Source organism: Battus philenor, unplaced genomic scaffold, assembly GCF_028537555.1.
Source record: "Battus philenor isolate CCGP_79_NKW_IND1 unplaced genomic scaffold, ilBatPhil1.0.hap1 SCAF_21, whole genome shotgun sequence".
Classification (NCBI taxonomy): Eukaryota; Metazoa; Arthropoda; class Insecta; order Lepidoptera; family Papilionidae; genus Battus; species Battus philenor.
Genome location: NW_027181684.1, coordinates 13,557,104 through 13,574,827, shown reverse-complemented (window position 1 = coordinate 13,574,827; position 17,724 = coordinate 13,557,104). Strand labels below are relative to the sequence as shown.

At 45.0% G+C, this 17,724-nt stretch overlaps 1 protein-coding gene across 4 annotated transcripts; it reads left to right on the top strand.

Moving 5' to 3' along the window:
- Positions 1–9,161: 9,161 nt before the first annotated feature.
- On the top strand, positions 9,162–17,092 carry hfp (Poly(U)-binding-splicing factor hfp). 4 transcript variants are annotated; one of them, XM_068766667.1, is made up of 8 exons: positions 9,162–9,333; positions 10,581–10,617; positions 11,098–11,154; positions 11,351–11,570; positions 14,213–14,416; positions 14,549–14,689; positions 14,850–15,390; positions 16,491–17,092. In XM_068766667.1, exons 1-8 carry the CDS (start codon positions 9,325–9,327, stop codon positions 16,983–16,985), a joined length of 1,704 nt encoding a protein of 567 aa, XP_068622768.1. In that variant the 5' UTR covers positions 9,162–9,324; the 3' UTR covers positions 16,986–17,092. The 4 variants fall into 4 exon arrangements, with proteins under 4 accessions (XP_068622768.1, XP_068622767.1, XP_068622769.1 ...); XM_068766666.1 differs by having other exon boundaries at positions 10,575–10,617; XM_068766668.1 differs by lacking the exons at positions 9,162–9,333; positions 10,581–10,617 and adding an exon at positions 10,819–10,895.
- Positions 17,093–17,724: the final 632 nt, after the last annotated feature.

The following is a 17,724-nucleotide window of genomic DNA, read 5'->3' as shown; positions in this document are numbered from 1 at the left end:
AAAATATGAAAATGATGCGTATAACTGCAACTAATGTGTACGGTCCTATGAAAAAATAGCAGAAGCAAAAAAAGTTACAACATAAGAACAAAATGTATGTTAAACTAAACAAAAACTTTTTTAAGTGAAGGATGTACACTTCAGTTGCTGGCAGATAGAAAAGGCAAAAATAACGTTTTACAAAATTAATTAAATAAAAAACAATCACATAACTACACTACAATGCAAAATCAGACCTTTTAATACCACGTTAAGGGCGCCAGTGTGCCGTACTTGGAAAATAGTTGCTGGCAATAAAAAAAAGGGCCTGGTCTAATTTTGCACCGCAGTTCGGTACTCCCCTGATGGTGGTGGTAGGCAGCTGCACGATCTCCCAGGACTGGTCAGGCGGCAGCGAGTCGAGAGCAGGGAGCGCCGATAGGTTGCAGTGCAGGATGTGATGGTTCCGGTGCACGGTGATATAATTTCAACGGTGTAAAACTTGCAGTGTAAAACTTGCAGTGTAAAACTTGCAGTCTAAAACTCGCAATGTAAACCTTGCAATCTAAAACTCGCACCCCTTGGGGTGCGAGACGATGTAAAGGTTGTGGCGTGAACTAAATGATGCCCGGAGAATGAATAGGACCAAGGCGTGAATTTATAACGTAAATTCTAATTGGCCCCGGCGCGTATGAAGACACATAGCTGGTGAACGCAACCGACACAAAGAGTGTGCGTCGGTGCGTGAGACGACACCTAGCTAGTGAACGCGACCGAGGCCTGGATCCTTCTCACGAGCACTGGTGTAAACTCTGTGTGCTGGTGCGCGGGCGCATTGGAATTTTTGTTATAAAAACAAAGATCCGTTAAACCAATAGCATGCTCCCACGACCCCACGCCACTTGAGACGTACCGTTACCCGCTAAGGGTAGAACAATTTTTTGCTGTGTTGCGATTTATGAGACGTTTCTCGTGATAATATTTTTTTTGGTTAAAATTTTAACTAAGATTTATGGGACGTTAACTTGCAACGTTACAATGGCGGTCACTTCGGGTGCAGTCAAAGGTTTTTGGAATTGAAGCCTCGGGCACAGCCGCCGCGCTGCAGGCACAACTTCGGCGCTGCTCGATGTGGTCCGAATTGCTCCGGTTACTTGTGTAGATATTGACGTAGCAAAGAGAATTTTCTTTTCTGAATGCGATAGTAATCCTTGACTTGCACGCTGTGGCAGGGGCGCCGCTAATGAAAGAGACGAGCGCTACGACCCGCGGCCGAATAAAACCGGCACAGCCCTGCACGGACCGCTAGCGCGCAGAACTTTCGGAAATTAAAATTTATCCCAACGCCGAGGACATTATATTTATAACAGTACATTTTATGTATTATTACTAGCTCTGGTAATTCCATATATGTACATTAGATAGAAAGTATTTTACAGAACCATATTGTTTAGTTGGAAAGCCGCCGGCACGCGCGCCTGTAAACACAAATGTCCGCGCGCCGCAGTACAGCGCACCGCGCAGCCCGCGGCGCGTCATGTCGCTCCCAAGACGATTGCAATATTATTTGTCAACACAAGCGGCTCTCGCTGCGGCATGCATCTAAACAGTCGCACGCGGAAGCCTCGTACCCAGCAGGGCGCGCCGCCCGGCGGGAGCACCGGGCCTCTCCCGGAGATCTTACGAAAATGTTTCCCGCACTTTGGTCACGAGAACGAGTAAACTTCCGTCCCCGTAGGCGGGCGAGCTCGTCATCAGAATCAGGTCAGCCGCAACTGTACTTACGTGGTGAGCGCGGCGTGTCCGGCAGCTGCTCGCGCGACGTCGCTTCGCTACTTAATTGAAGTTGGAATTATTGACTGTATATAAACAAATATTTTTTCACTTTTCACAAGCTCATCTCACTCACGCCCGCGACCAGCGCGCGATAATCGACACCGGCACGTACTGCACATATACCTGCAAACCGCACGGCGCGCGGCGCAATACTGACGCGGCGACGCGCGCTCCGACACGCATGTGTTCGCACGCACACGCACACGTGCGCGCGCGCACTCCGGGCGAGCTCTGTGAGATCGCACGCAGCTTGTAGGGGTCCATTGTAAGAGGTAACAGGAAAGTGATATCTAGGCATGTCGGCGGCGGCCACCCGCGCGTCGCACTTGGACGCGGGCGTGCGGCCCGGTCCGTTGCCGTCAGTCAGCTGCAACTCCGGGACTGCGCGACCTCCGACAGGAGCCCGCGGCGTGACTGCAGAGCGCTGCGTTCAGATTTTTTTTTTACAAAATCTCATGTCGATCCTGCAGACGGCCTCGGGCGCGTAGCCCACGCGCGGTGAACATCTCCGACGGCGGGGAGGCATGAGTTCGGGGGTGCGGAGAGCGGGAGGTGCAAAGCCCGCACTCCTCTTTGTTCTACCCTTTGTATGTAAAACACATTGAAACTGTGACACGGCAGGCGCCGCCCGGGGCGCGGCTGTTTGTTTACCGAAGGCGCGCGGCAGCTGCGGGCGCGCGTCGCTGCTGTGCGGCGCAGTCCGCGACGTGTGCCGGCGCACTTGTTTTTGTGAACAACATTGATTCTACTGTAAGAGTGTACGGAATTGTATCATTTTATGGATTTTATACCACTTAGTAATTAATCGAGAATCTTCTTAAGTTATTAACATTATACGGATATTGGCGAAGATTTATCTAAACAAATACATTAGCTAAATGCCGCTTAGCCTAAAAACTCTTTTAACGGAAGGCCTCTCGGGAGCCGCGGCCAAAGCCGCTACTTACAACTATTTCACAAGATTGGGAAACCGCCAAGCTCTTAGGTCGTTTAGGCGAACGCCTCGGGCAGTGCCTGTGCTGACGGATCCCTCGAGGAGAATTCCGCTAAGCATTATCACTCATCGATAACACCTGTTTAGCGTTCCGACTCGAGGGCGCCTCCACACTCCACACCACCTCCAACTCCACACCAACAACTTACTGGTGTAGTTTGCACGATGCGGACGCGTTCCTTTCTCTTGTCACAATCATTAAAATCACGTGGAAGTGAAAAGACTCTTGTAAGCAACCGTTAGAAATGAGTGGAAGAGATAGAAAAATAGTGGGAGGGACATCGCATACAGCACCGGGCGTCAGTGTCAGAGAGACAGTCCGACAACCGCGAGGACATCGCTGTCTGTACAAGACGCCAGGAGTTACGTTGAAACATCTGACGTAGGTTTTTGTGTTCGCGGAATGCGAGCCGCGAGCCCCGAGTCCCACGAAAAATAGCAAAAAGCCAGCAAGGCTAGCAGCGCCTGGCAGACATAGAAAGGGCATTTTTAATCATTTCACGGACGAAAAGACAATGGCTTACTACTCGCAGCGCCTTCCCGCTAACCTTGAAGCTCTGTCATAAATTAGCCAATATCAAGACTGCTAGTAAACGAGTTAGCGACATAGTGGACTTGCACTTTGCCAGCGTTGGCTAATTATATAAAATGGTTATGGAGCGGTTTTAGGAGAAAATTTTATTTTTGTTTTTCTCTATATTGTAACGTTGCATGTCAGCGTCCCATATAACTTAGTTCAAATTTTAACCAAAAAAAAAAATATATAAACACGAGAAATGTCACATAAATCGCAATACAGCAAAACTTTTTTTTAACCCTTGGCGGGGTATGGTACATCTCAAGTGGCGTGGGATCGTGGAAGTATATTATCGGTTCAGTGGACCTTTGTTTTTATAACAAACATTCTAATGCGCCCGCGCACCAGCCACAGCAGTTTACATCAGTGCCCGGCAGAAGGACCCTGGCCTCGGTCGCGTTCACTAGCTAGGTGTCGTCTCACGCACCGACACACACTCTTTGTGTCGGTTGCGTACACCAGCTACGTGACGACTCACGCGCCGGGGCCAATTAGAATTTACGGAGATATTATTGGATCCATATGTACACCAGGAGAAACTAGTATTAGCAGTTTGCTGGAAAGGCACATATATACCACATCTCGAAAAACGAAAAAGGGCGGTAGTGTTCAGCGCCTCAGCGCAGGAAGCGGTGTGCAGCAATATTTAAATGACATATTGGGCGCCGGTGATGAAATGATAAATAATGTGAACAGACATCACAGCACACGAGAAACTACGATAAGTACTACATTGGAGCACGTGTGCTGCGATATCACCAAATACATTATTCAATCCTCCACAAAAGGGCTGAATAAACAAATCGATAATTGGCCTGAATAATGCAGCTAATAATAAAATACTACAATTGTTTGATTGAGTTAAAACTTTCAAAACGATGCGGAATATAAATAATTATTGCAATTTGTTCAAAAATATTAAAAAGTGTGTGGAGTTATTAGGAGCATCGCATCACATAAAGTTAAAAATAGCATTAATGTCCTGAGCTTAATATCAAATTCTGGAATCATCTCGGAGAGATGTTTTGTTAAACGAAACTAAAACTTCTCAGGCCGACCTTGGCCGACAAGTGCTTCCCACTATATATTTTTTTTGGTGAAGGGTGCCAACGCCGTAACATAAACTAATCTAAGAATAGAACTAACTTTAATGTTTGCTAACATTTGTTCCACGTATTTCATAACTTGTTTGTTATTAAAGTTCTAATTATTGTATTAAGTTTGCATGGCCGGCAATTTATACCGTATGTCCGTCATTTTGTTAAATAGTGTCGCGAACCATTTTTTACTTACTTATGAGTTTAATTTTAAAAAACAAGGTTTTATGCTACTTATGCCACTTCGATGGAATTAAATAAACTTTTGAGCCAGATGGAAGAGTTATCAAAGAAGGTTGATGCCTTCACAAGCGGTCGAGCACGCACTATTAGATGCTGTTGTTGTTCCGGGGCCCAATTCAAGACGTCCGTATGCCCGGATAGAATTAGGATGCCTTGGTACTCCAAGCGTTTTGATGAGAAAGCTAGCAAATGTGTTTAAACATGCGCCTGAAAAATAAAATACTCGCGAAAAGCTTCCCGTAATCAATAGAAGCTGCATCCGATGGCGAGTCATTGGTCATTGCAATATTGGTTCATTTAATAATATCGGTTTGTTATCAAGGTTCGGTTTTTGTTTGATACAGGTTCAGACATCTGTTGCCCCCGACATTTAGTCAATGGCCGTCCTAGCGCCTCTGACTTCGATGTTTGTGCAGCCAAAGCAGCTCTATTAAAACATATGACACTATTTGTCTTCGTTTCAGCTTATTTGTTGTTTGATTGTCACAAAGGACGCTTGATTGACGGAAAGACCAAATTGTCGAAAAGTCCTTGAGCGTCGCTATTACATCTGACAAAAAAATGTGACTGCAACAGGCGTCCGTGCGGCGAATCACGCCTTCTTAACGCTCATACTGTACCCGACCGCTATCCCGTCTGCCATATTGAGCAGTTTAGCCAATCAAAAATTACAGTCTTATCAACAAATTTCCATAGCACCTGTCGATGTTTGCAAAGCCGCAATTACAACACCTTAAGGCCTTTTCGAATTTCCGTATCGCAATCGGATTGCTAAACGCAGGTAAAACCATCCAAAGATTCATTGGCGAGGCGTTGAACGGACTGGACTTTCGTTTTCTTTAAGTGGTTTAGCTACTTGTATTCTCCAGGTCCCCCGAAGAGGACACCGACCACCTTCGCACTGTTTTTTTGCGTTTATCCGAGTATGGCGTGGTAGTAAACACGGCGAAGTATGTATTAGGTGTTGATGAAATTATATTTCTTAGTTATAGGATATCCAAGACCGATACTCTCACGCCTCCTAAGCGCATCAATGCCTTGCGAAACTACCCACTTCCCAAAAACCGTGAAGGGCCTCCGCAAACTTCTTGACATGATAAACTTTATCGCAGTTTTCTATCCGGCGCCGCACCATTACAAGCATCTTTAAATGTTACTCTTGCTACCTTGCAGTTGAAGGATCCTCAACCTTTCCCAGGGACTGATAACCTTGAAGTGCTTTTGTAGCATGCAAGGATCATCTAACTAAGGCAACAATTTTAGCGCATCCAGTTCCTGGTGTTCACGAATGCTTCTTCCTCGCACGTTGGTGTTTGTTTGTAGTAACGTATAGATAGGTAAGGATTGACAGCCGCTTGCCTTTTGCAGCACAAAGCTAAACAGCAAACAGTTCGCTTGGCCAGCTCATCATAGGGAATCGTTAGGGGTTCATAAGGCTGTGCAGCATTTCCGAGAGAAGTTTTGGAAGCATACAATGTAAAAATTCACTCCGACCGCAGACCTTTAATTTATACTTTTTTCGAGAGAAGCTGCCTCCCGCGCAAATAAACCACTTATCCTTCATTTCCCAAGTAACGACGGACATTGCCCATATACAAGGGAAGCATAATTTAGTTGCAGAGGGTGGAGGCCATCAATCTCCGGAAAGATTTCGCTGCACTTGCTGCAATGTAGAATACCTGGTACCGCTATTTCCATTTTTGCGATGTATGCGTTCCGTCTCCCTCGTACGTGTTTAAAAAAAACCATAATCTTAGTCATCCGGGAGCACGGGCAGCTGCAAAGCTGTAAATGCTTAGTAGCCCAAGGAGTCGTGTGGCCTAACATGTCCAAAGATTGGCGCACGTAAACACGATCACGCATCGTCCACCAGCACAGCAAAGGTGCAAGGCACACGGTCAATATGAGGGCAGGAAAATGCCCTGGGACCTTAGTCCGAGGGCGGATTGCAAGTTTTGGTGTTACTTCTATTGTTACGATGGAACTGGGTAGGCCGCTGGATGCCGGACCCCACAAGGTCATTTCGAAGAATGATAAAATCAGTACTATCGCCGTCAATGACAGGACTGTGCAGGTGCGTTTGGACAGGGTTCGGCCAGCGTTCATTTACAGCAACTCGTCGCTGTCAACTCCTCGGGCGCCGCAGCTCTGACGTCGCCTCCCACAGCAGCGATTAGTCCCCCAGCTTCAGTCGTGCGCGAGCCCGTTGCAACCAGTAAACCTTACCAAACAAGGTCTGGTGGAACGGTCCGATTCGCGACCCGATTAAAAGTGTAGTTATTTCCAATTTAAATTATTCCATTATGACCTGTATTATGTTAGGATCTTAGAATTTAATATATTTTTTCATAAAGTGTCCTAAAATCTAACGTATGAAGTTAACGTAAAGAATTTTTTTCTAGTATTATATCAGAATTTTCATCTGACTGTTTAATAAACTAAGAATTTTATTAATTATTACATTTCAACATCATAAACAATTTTATTGAATTAAGATAGATTCTGATAAGTTTTATTTGTTAGTTCTTTTAGTTAATTTTTTTTACCAAATTGTAATTTAATTATCCCCCGTAAATATTCAACGCGGCCAAACGCGAAACTAAACGTCCCTGACTTGACTCTCGCGCGCACCACGCGCAGACACACGGCCCGCAATGGTAATATCTCCCTGTTCGATGCTATTGCGGATCTATGTAACATTATACAAGTCGACATTAAATATTCTATTTTAATTGCACCAAAGCAAAAGACTATCCCATATACCATTATCGCACACCATTCATAGAAATGTATCAAAATACTCATATATTCAAGTAAGAAAATAACTAATATATAGCTACTTCCGCTATGTAGCATTAATCGTGCAATAAAGTGCACCGCCCGCCAACCTGCTGATAAATGCGCATGCGGCAAACAATACGAATTACACAACTGCCACCGTCAAATCACACAACACGTGTTTCACCCCTCCACGGGGCACCCTCAGGAAAAAGCGGTGGCGCGACTACTGCTACATCATACAATCTGTTAGATATCATATATTCAACTTATAGCAAATTAACGCGTATTACAATAAAAAATAAACAATAACTTAAAATCCATCCAAACAACAAATTAAGGTTAGAACAAAATACGGAAAAAAAATGTATTGTTTTTAGAAGTACAGTTGCGCCAATAATCCGCCCAATGATTTGATGGAATGTAATGCTGCTATAGTATTTGAAAAAAAATAATTAAAAAAACATATGTACATGCTTCAGTTCATAGAGTATCTATCCATCCAGTTTTAAAAACAACCCAGTTTTAATACAATGTAATATAGTACAATGTCTCTTTTTAAATATCTGTGTGTAAGTTTTATGGGAATAAATTCTTTATACCCAACATTAAGTGCTGTTTTTACTGTGAAAGTGCGGAAGCACGCCTGGAGATGGCGACTGAGCGGAGTCGTTTCTTTGAGCAACAATAGATGGCGGTAATAAAAATTTGTCAGGAGGCATTCATTACTATTTAAATAAAAAAAAATTCAATCGCACGGAGTTTTAACTTTGTGCCATGTCTTTTTTTCGACGTGAATAATCTAACCGGACAATGCTGCTGCCACTCATAATTAGCAGCTTTTATTGCACCTGTAGTAACGCTTTTATATGTTATTTAAATAATGTGTCGATTCCTTAAGAAAGTAACCCATTAGTTTCCGGAATATATATTATATGTATTATTATATTTAACAAAGGTTCTTCATTCATTAAATTTTTACTTGCGTTTGCAAGGGAATATTCTTTGTCACTGGCCACTACGGTCAAATACTTTTTTGAATTAAAATATTTTTGCACTTATGAAATTTCCAGGCGTGTTCGAATTCATATTGAGTTCGTACGCTAGGAGTATGGTTGACGCTACTGATGAGTTTGGAACAAAAAGAACAAATACGTGCACGGGTAGTTTGTCATCGTCACCTACATATCTGTATTTAAATGCATTTTGATGCCATCTGTCTTCGTATCGTGCTACTATGTTGTAATTAGAAATCTAAGTTCGTTTTCGAACGTAATTTGCTAACTATAGATAATAAATAATGAACAAAAATATTTTTATGTTCATTTGCCATACTTTTCTCTTAAAAAATATTAAGAATTAATTATTTTTCTTAAAATTATTAATATTGTTTGTAATAGTTATATCAGTAGGTCCATTTATACTAAACGAAATAAAAATATCGGGATATTTTTACTTCGTATAATTATAGTAATGTACAACTTTCAAATTAAATTAGGATTTAACCTAATGTTCATTTTGAATCAAGATTATATTAATTTATTTCGATTCCCAAATAAAATAAATAAATAGTAAACCGTTATGGACAGTTTTGTTAGCGAAAAGGCTTGACACCTTCGCATTGATCAATAAAACGAATAGCGTTTGACGTTTGTGAAGTCCATGCCTGCGATTGGGACGCAACGCCGCGCTGAGTAGAACGAACGATATATGAAGTATTCATGCGACTAACTCTGGTTAAGTTCTGTTTCAGTTTCTTTATGTAAGCCGTTAGCTTCTGCGCGACATATTTCGATTACCGCTCAACGCGCGCGAGACAGATGGAACTGGTGAGTAGTGGACGCGTGTGTTACTTCTACACGTCACGCGTCATGTGTGACCGGGTTCTTGCAATATAGGAAAACCATTGCACTGTCCTTCTCGTTCAATCGGTGTTTTATATGAACATATTCATAAATGAATACAGATGGCTAAATATTAAAGGGTGAGGCAGGTGATCAATTATTATTGTTTGTTTCTTAAAGGGTGTGCAATAAGCGCCGTTAGAATGAATGCTAAAATGGCTCTCATGTAAATTGTTTACCTAGCCCATAAACTAAATTTGGCACATTGGGATGTTCATTACACAGTTTTTACTTAAGCTTGTAGGAGTAGAGCAGATGAAATAACTTGATTGCTAAAAAGTTTTCTGTTAATTGTTCAGTTCAAATGCATTGAATAAAACATCACTTTTGGTATGGGCGCTGTTAAGATGATGCTTAGATTATCAAACGATCTTGTTTTTGTTAATTATAAGCTTTTAATATGGGAAACTATTGTTGAGCTTTGGTGTTTGTCTCTGGCTGCAAATGTTGTTTGCAGTAAGCTGTTTAGGACTGTTGGTGGTGATTTGATACCATGCTAGCATTAACACTTTAATATGAATGTGTTAGTGATTTAAACTTTTGTACTGCAGAGTACTATTTGTCACATTAATGGAGATTTTTGTCTGAATCTTAAATAGTTTACACTGTACTTTTCCATTTTTAACTGTTTTTGAAAAAAAATTGTTATGTATATTTAAAACATTCTTTATTAATTAGTGTTGTCTTGTTGCTACAGGCTGGTTTCTGCAGCTAAGCGGCACTGTCCTCATTTTACACCGGGAAATGATCAATTTTGAACTAGTGCATATCACTTGGTCTCTATAAAGCAAACAATTGCTCTAGTTTTTCGATGTGCATTAATATTTATGGCATGCTATTGCCTTCTTGAACTAATGTCACATTAAAAAGTGCATACAGCCAGCGGTCTGTGACACATATTGCGGTAGATTTATTAGTAACTACTACTGCCACACATCACCAGTAAGTTTATTAACTACTGAACTTTCAAGAGATTCTTTTATAAACTATGCTCATGTTTTCCAACGCTGTGGCAACCATGTGTTGCAAGACAGCCATGCAAATATATGGCATGCACACGGTCGACCTGAGTTACGGGTCCGCGCCGTGTCCCACGTTGCCACGCGCAGCAGCACCGCTTGTGCGGTGGGGAGTGTAGAGGGGAGAAGTGACGCGTGCCGTGTCAGTTGCAGGCGGGCGAGGCGGGCGCGGTGGCAGCGGCGTGCGCGGGTGAGTGTGGGCGGGCGGGCGGTCGGGCGCGTGTTGCCGCTCTAACGCCGCGTGTGCTCGCTGTTGCAGGGCGGCGGCCGGGCGCGGGCGGCGGCGGCGATGCAGCTCCACGGACGCTAGCGCTCTCAGTGATCTGTGTTCTGCTTTCTGTTCCAGGCTAGATATAAGTTAGGTTTTGGTACGCTATAGCGTACGGCGCGGCGCTGCGCGGCGCGGGTCAGCTCTCCGCCCGCACAATGTACCTACTTCATTATTCCACACGTCCCGGCGTGCCCGAGGTATGGCAGGGCCCCGCCCCCGTGCCGTAGGAACGCGGCTGTGCCCGTGCGCGTGTGCGAGGCGGTGTGTGAGGTGTGTGCGAGGCGCGTGGGCCCGGGGGCGGGCACAGCGCGAGTGATCGAATACGAGAGCCGAATGCCAGCGTCCACTGCAGTGCGGTCTTCGCCGTCGGCACTCGCTTACTTTTCCTCTGCTTCGCAGGTGGCTTCCTGGCCGCGCCGGTCTACGACCTGCACCAAGTCGGAGATGTGTACACAGGTGCGTGAGAGTTATTTTTCCTCAGAGTTCCCAAGTATAAATGCCATCCCTTGCAATATGCAAATGAACAGAAAAACAAATGTTGATCAACAGTGTCTGCGTGGGCACAAGAGCGAAACTTTATTTAACCATATGACCTTACCAACACTTCTATTAGTATTCATATAAAGTGTAACAAAGCATCACCTGCCCACAGGTCCCGGCGCGAAATGTTCGACACTGCCCGCGATCCTGGGCGGCTCCCTGCCGCGTCTCAACTCGGAGCAGAGCGAGGCAGTGTCACGCGCCAAGAAGTACGCCATGGAGCAAAGCATCAAAATGGTGCTCATGAAGCAGACACTCGCACATCAGCAGCAGCAGATGGCCTCGCAGCGCACGCAAGTGCAGCGGCAACAGGCACTGGCCCTCATGTGCAGGTCGTACAGGATTGGCCACCTTTTAATATTTATGGGCTATTTGATAATTTTGCCTTTTGACCTTGCAGTAACTTTATAATTAAGCCTGCAGTTGTCAACTACCGTTTATGCCTATTAAGGCAACAGTCAAGTTTTGGCCAAGTTGTCTAATTTATTTGTCGACATTAAAAGCAGATAAACTCATCAATGTTAACAAAAAAAGAAAAATCTCTGTGATTAGACAAAAAGCTTGTTCTCTTTAAAACTGTACCTGTGAGTAGATGTCACAGTTATAATATACATATATAAATATATGTGCCATTTGCTCCTCTGACATGGCTTTTGATGAAGGAAGGGAAGAAGCCGAAGGCAGTTGATGTGATTGTTTGCTGTCAAAACGGAGTTACAAAATTTAAAACCTTATAAAACAAAAATAGAAGAGGTAAACAAATAAACAAGTTGAAAACTAATAAGGAATACATAATGATGGAACTATGAACGCAGACAAAATGTTGAGCTTTGATTTATAGCTAGATGTTACTTAATATTGTTTTTATAATATTTGCTCAACACTTATCTCGTTGGGGTGCAAGGCGATATATAGATTGTGACGTGATTTTAAAGATGCTTCGAGAATGAGGTTGAAGAACGAAGACGAGGATTTATACCGTAAATTGGAATTAATCCCTGCGCGTGAGACGTGACATAGCTGGTGAACACCACCGACACAAAGAGTGTGCGTCGGTGCGTGAGACGTCACCGAGCTAGTGAACGCGACCGAGGCCAGGGTCCTTCTCCCGGGCAATAGATCTAAACTACCGGGGTTGGCGTGCGGGCGCATTGGAATGTTTGTCATAAAAACAAAGGTCTGCTGAACCGATAAAATACTTCCACGATCCCACGCCACTTGAGATGTACCGTACCCCACCAAGGGTTAAAAAAAAAGTTTTGCTGTATTGCGATTTATGTGACATATCTCGTGTTTATATATTTTGGTTAAAATTATATTTTAAGACATATGAGACATTAACTTAAAACGTTACAAGTGTCTAATGCTCCATTGCTGCTAAAATGTTGGAATTACAAGAGCATTTAAAGATCAACAAGGTACAACAGGAGATGAAAACAAAGTTACTACCAAGAAATATACAAAGCAAGATTAGAAAGTCAACCTAATCAACTGACTGTTCAGCTCCCATCGTGCAGACAGTGCGCCAGCTAATGGAAAAACAAATTTTGGACATTGACTGATTATTCAATAAAGAGATATTCTCTTCAAGCGGACATGCACCAAAGAAAGCCAAAGTGGGTTCGTCAGCGAATGAGGTCATGGCCACAGTTTTATGAGATACATGCAGTGACATTCACATAGATTACCTGAAGGTGGACAGAACAATCATCTGTCAAGATTATTGAGAACTTGGAAATAGATTCTATATTAAATAAAGCATCAATGGCAAAATTTGGTAGAAAAACAATGCTGTTCTATCCAGACAATGCACCAAGTACATATGTGTGTAGTCACTATGACAGCAAATATATATTTATTCTACAGCAACCATATTCTCCAGATTTAGTCCTCTAAAACTATCTTCTCTTTCCTAATTTTAAGAAATGGCTGGCTAGTAAGAGATTTGGGTTGAATGGAGAAGTATTGACTGATACAAATGCCAATTATAAGGGCCTTGAGAAAATTTGTTATTTGGGAGGATAAAAAAAATGTAAAAGGGCAGGGCAAAATAGATTGAGTTAACAGGAGATTATGGTCCATTCCATTTGGTTGTTTGCCGCCACTGTGTGACCCTCTCTCATGCACTCCGCCTCCTGTTGCAGCTGCTTGTTACGTTTAGACAGTCAACCTGCTTGCCAGTACACAATAAGCGCACAGTACAAACTACCCTGCTACAGAGACATCATGAAATCTAATTGGATGAATCATACCGCACAGATATGAGTGGAATGAGTTTGAATGAATCTGTGCGGGAGCTGCATTATCACCTACTTATGTTACTCTGCATGCACGGCTCTCCAAGTCCAACCAGCACGGCTTTGATCTCCGACCTGAGCTTCAAGCATTTCAATACAAGATGTTCAGCATGATGTATCATAGTTTCTGAGACAAGATGAAAAATTTTCAAAGTTGTCTTTGAAATCCAAAGACATTGTAACTCCAATTAATGTTTAAGTGGCAGATATAAAGACTGAAATTATAAGTTGGTTGCTAGTTGAATTTCAATTGCGTATTTCATAATTCAATTTTTTCTATGTAAAGAAATTTAAATATAATGTTTAATATATCTGAAATCTCTGCATCCTGTCATCGGCTATTGTCCTTAAGAATCTGTTTTTCTCATTAAAGATCTTGGCATTATCTTTGATGCATGTCTTCACTTTGCTGCACATGTTTTTTTATCTGAGTAGATAAATAAAATGTTAGACATAAAAAGCTTATTATACTTACTTTTTTATTCAAACAATCACAGTTTTTTATCAGTCCTGTGTCTGTGGTGGCGCTGTGATGAGAGCGATGTCGCGAGGCTCCCGCCGCGGCAGGTCGAGCCCGTGAGCACGGAATTAGCTGAAAAGATCTGAGCGCACGTCGGCAGGACCCGCCGCGCCCCGCGCCGCAGCCCGCGCTGACGCCGCTTTGTGTGTGCTTGCAGGGTGTACGTAGGCTCCATCTCCTTTGAGCTTAAGGAAGACACGATCAGACAGGCGTTCCTGCCGTTCGGTCCCATCAAATCCATCAACATGTCCTGGGATCCGGTTACCCAGAAGCACAAGGGCTTCGCTTTCGTCGAGTACGAGATACCGGAGGCTGCGCAGCTCAGCCTCGAGCAGATGAACGGAGTGATGCTGGGCGGCAGGTGAGTCGCCACATCCACTCCACCCGACTCCTGACAGTCGGTTCCAGTTATTGCAGTTGATGCGATTATGCTTACATCGACAACTAACGCTGTAACGAACGCTGATTGTATTTGTCTGGCGACTTGTTACAGGAACATTAAAGTTGTGGGTCGTCCGTCGAATATGCCGCAAGCGCAGGCCGTCATAGACGAAATCCAGGAGGAGGCCAAGCAGTACAACCGCATCTACGTGGCCTCAATACATCCCGAGCTCACAGAGGACGACATTAAGAAGTAAGTGAGCTTGCTTAAATTTTTTTTAATGTTATCAACTGTAACCGAATCGAAAGCTACCCTCGGCTCTACCCCGGCTGGTCACCTGAAATTGTAACTTTAAGTCTGATACCCTGGACTTGAGTTCCAATTTTAGTGCAATGAAATTGTTTGTACGCAGTGTGTTCGAGGCGTTCGGGCCGATCACGTACTGCAAGCTGGCGCAGGGCACGTCCGCGCACAAGCACAAGGGCTACGGGTTCATCGAGTACTCCACGCTGTCCGCCGCGCTGGAGGCCATCGCGTCCATGAACTTGTTCGACCTGGGCGGGCAGTACCTGCGCGTGGGGCGCGCCATTACGCCGCCCGCCGCGCTGGCCGGGCCGCCGCACGCCGCGCCCATGCCCACCGCCGCCGCCGTGGCCGCCGCAGCCGCCACCGCCAAAATACAGGCCATGGACGCCGTGGCCAGCAACGCGGTGGCGTTGGGCCTCACCAAGCTGAACGCGCTGGGCGTGCCGCCCGCCGCCGCGCTGCCGACGCTCGCGGCCGCGCTGCCCGCCGCGCTGCCCGTCGCGCTGCCGGTCACTCTGCCGGTCGCGCTGCCCGCGACGCTGCCGGCGGCGCTGCCGGTGCCGCTGCCCGCCGCTCTGCCCGCAGTCATCCCGCCGCCCGGCGTCGTCATCCCGGCCGCCCCGGTCTCCGTGCGGAACAGTGCACAGGTATCTCTTCTTTGACCGCCCTTATTGTGATCACCAGAACGTGACACAATGAGACTTAAAAACTTAAAAGAATTTTATACTTATAACTGTATTGATATCAATCAGCTTCTTAAACCCCAAAACAGGATTGATTACATGTAAAGGCTACCTTTATCCACCAAGCTGACATAAGTGGTGTGTTGTCATAAAGGAAATGTACCAACCTTGTTCACAATCATTCACTCACTAGTATTTTCAGACCGGAAACAGTGTTGCCGCTACAACATGAGTGTTTATCCAATATTTTAATAAAAAAAAATTGATGTGGTCTCTATTACCCAAGAAGATTAACAAACAATCGAAAATGTTTGGCTAACAAGTTACATAATTAGGAAACTAAATTTAATAGCTTGCCATCTTATTACAAATTGTTACACAAGGCATAGTACAATGAGCAAAAGATTAAGCCAGAGTAAATCTCTTGACGACTGACTGTCATCTTTGATTTTAATATTTAAAGGCCTCTTCTAAGGTAGCGAAGCTCGAAGACTCGGAGGAGCCTCGGCTCGGGCTGCTGCGTACTACTATTTTATCATATCGTGAGGCCATCGCGGAGTTTCTACGGTCAAAGGCCCCTACGACCTTGGATTTTATATTCGAGAGAGAGCCTATCTGCATGGTCGCTCGCTATTGCCCGGCTACTATCACAACTACTACTTCGGAAAGCGTTAGTGTTGGGAGAAGTGGCTGAAAAAACTTCTGCGACTGTTCTATCTGCTATGATTCGGGGTTGGCATCTCTTGTGATACTAGATCCGGGCTCGTTTCGGACGAGAGCGGTTTGTTATCGTGTTTCTAGATTGTAAAGCGAATGGGCAATGGGGTCGATTCTGCCACTGTTCGTGCCGCGAGTGACGGTCAGATGATTAGTGTCGTTGAGACAGTTGCTGCTTATTTAGGCGAGCGAAGGCATGTAACACGTTTGTTTCAAGGGTTTCCGCTAACTTAAAGATGGACTACTGGGCATCTGATTTGGGAACAGGTGTTTCTTCACTCCGGGAAGAGACATTTTATGCATCTAGTGTCAGCACAGCAGTTCTTTGACGAATAGCGCATTCGCAGGCGCAGCAGGGCGAGGCGGCGGCGGCGGCGGCGGCGGCGGCGGCGGCAGGCGACGGCGGCGGGCAGCAGGCGGCGCTGCAGCGCAAGCTGCTGGACAGCTCGCCCGACACGCTGCAGCAGCAGGAGTCGTTGTCTATCTCGGGGCAGTCGGCGCGCCACCTGGTGATGCAACGACTGATGCGGCGCCGCGCGTCGCGCACCGTGCTGCTGTGCAACATGGTGTCGGCCGACGAGGTGGACGAGGCGCTGCACCACGAGATCCAGGAGGAGTGCTCCAAGTGGGGCCGCGTGGAGCGGCTCGTGATATACAACGAGCGGCAGAGCGACGACGAGGACCCGGCGGCGGCGCGCGTCAAGGTGTTCGTGCAGTTCGCGGCGGCGGAGCAGGCGGCGGCGGCGGCGGCGGCGCTGGCGGGCCGCTACTTCGGCGGGCGCACCGTGCGCGCCGCGCTCTACGACCAGGACCTCTTCGATCACGGCGACCTGTCCGCCTAGCGCGCCGCTTGTCGATGTGTTTTGACTTACGATTGTGATATTATTCCGTTTTGACGACCATTTTCTATTCATTATTTTATATTAATTATTAAAATGATTCCACGCAACTTGTTTTTGACTATCACTCATTAGGATCAGATCGCCCCAAAGAACGCACTTTTATGACGTCACCTACGCATGATAGATCTGTTATGGTTTAAATTCTTTATTGATTTGTATGTACAAGCGTAAGTTGTCATCTGTCTCGCGTACGTTTTTTTGTTAAAATTTTAATTTACATATGGAGCGCTAACATATAACGGTACAGATTTGATACACTGGAGAATGTTCGGCTCTGAAAAGAAAATTGATGGTAACGCTGTCTGTGGTATTTTTCCATGAGAGTGGTTTTTGTTGTGGATAGAGTAGAGCTCACACATCGCTCGACCACCCATCGGTTCAGCCACAGCAAGGTTTTTGTACTTAAAGAAAACGTAAATTTGTAACTAAAACATTATTATTTTGTTTGTGGTTTAAAATGCAGCGATTCGGATTGCGCGCTCGGACAGTAAGTCTCTAAGTAAGTTCGCTTGCATGCGATCGTGCTATACCTAGAGTAGGCGTTGTGGAGCTATAATCTGTTTGGCTGATATATGCACATATGTTTGCTGGGAAGTGTTGCAACACAAAGATTCGGTGTCACCGTGGCGTTTTGGGATTGAGCAGGAATTCATTGGCAAGTGTTCGAATGGATATATCT

What these genes read in the sequence shown, in the direction of transcription:
- hfp (XM_068766666.1), top strand. An exon ending in GCACTGGCCCTCATGTGCAG is followed by an intron (nt 11,571 to 14,212) that starts GTCGTACAGGAT and finishes GTGTGCTTGCAG; the next exon opens with GGTGTACGTAGGCTCCATCT. An exon ending in ACAGAGGACGACATTAAGAA is followed by an intron (nt 14,690 to 14,849) that starts GTAAGTGAGCTT and finishes GTTTGTACGCAG; the next exon opens with TGTGTTCGAGGCGTTCGGGC.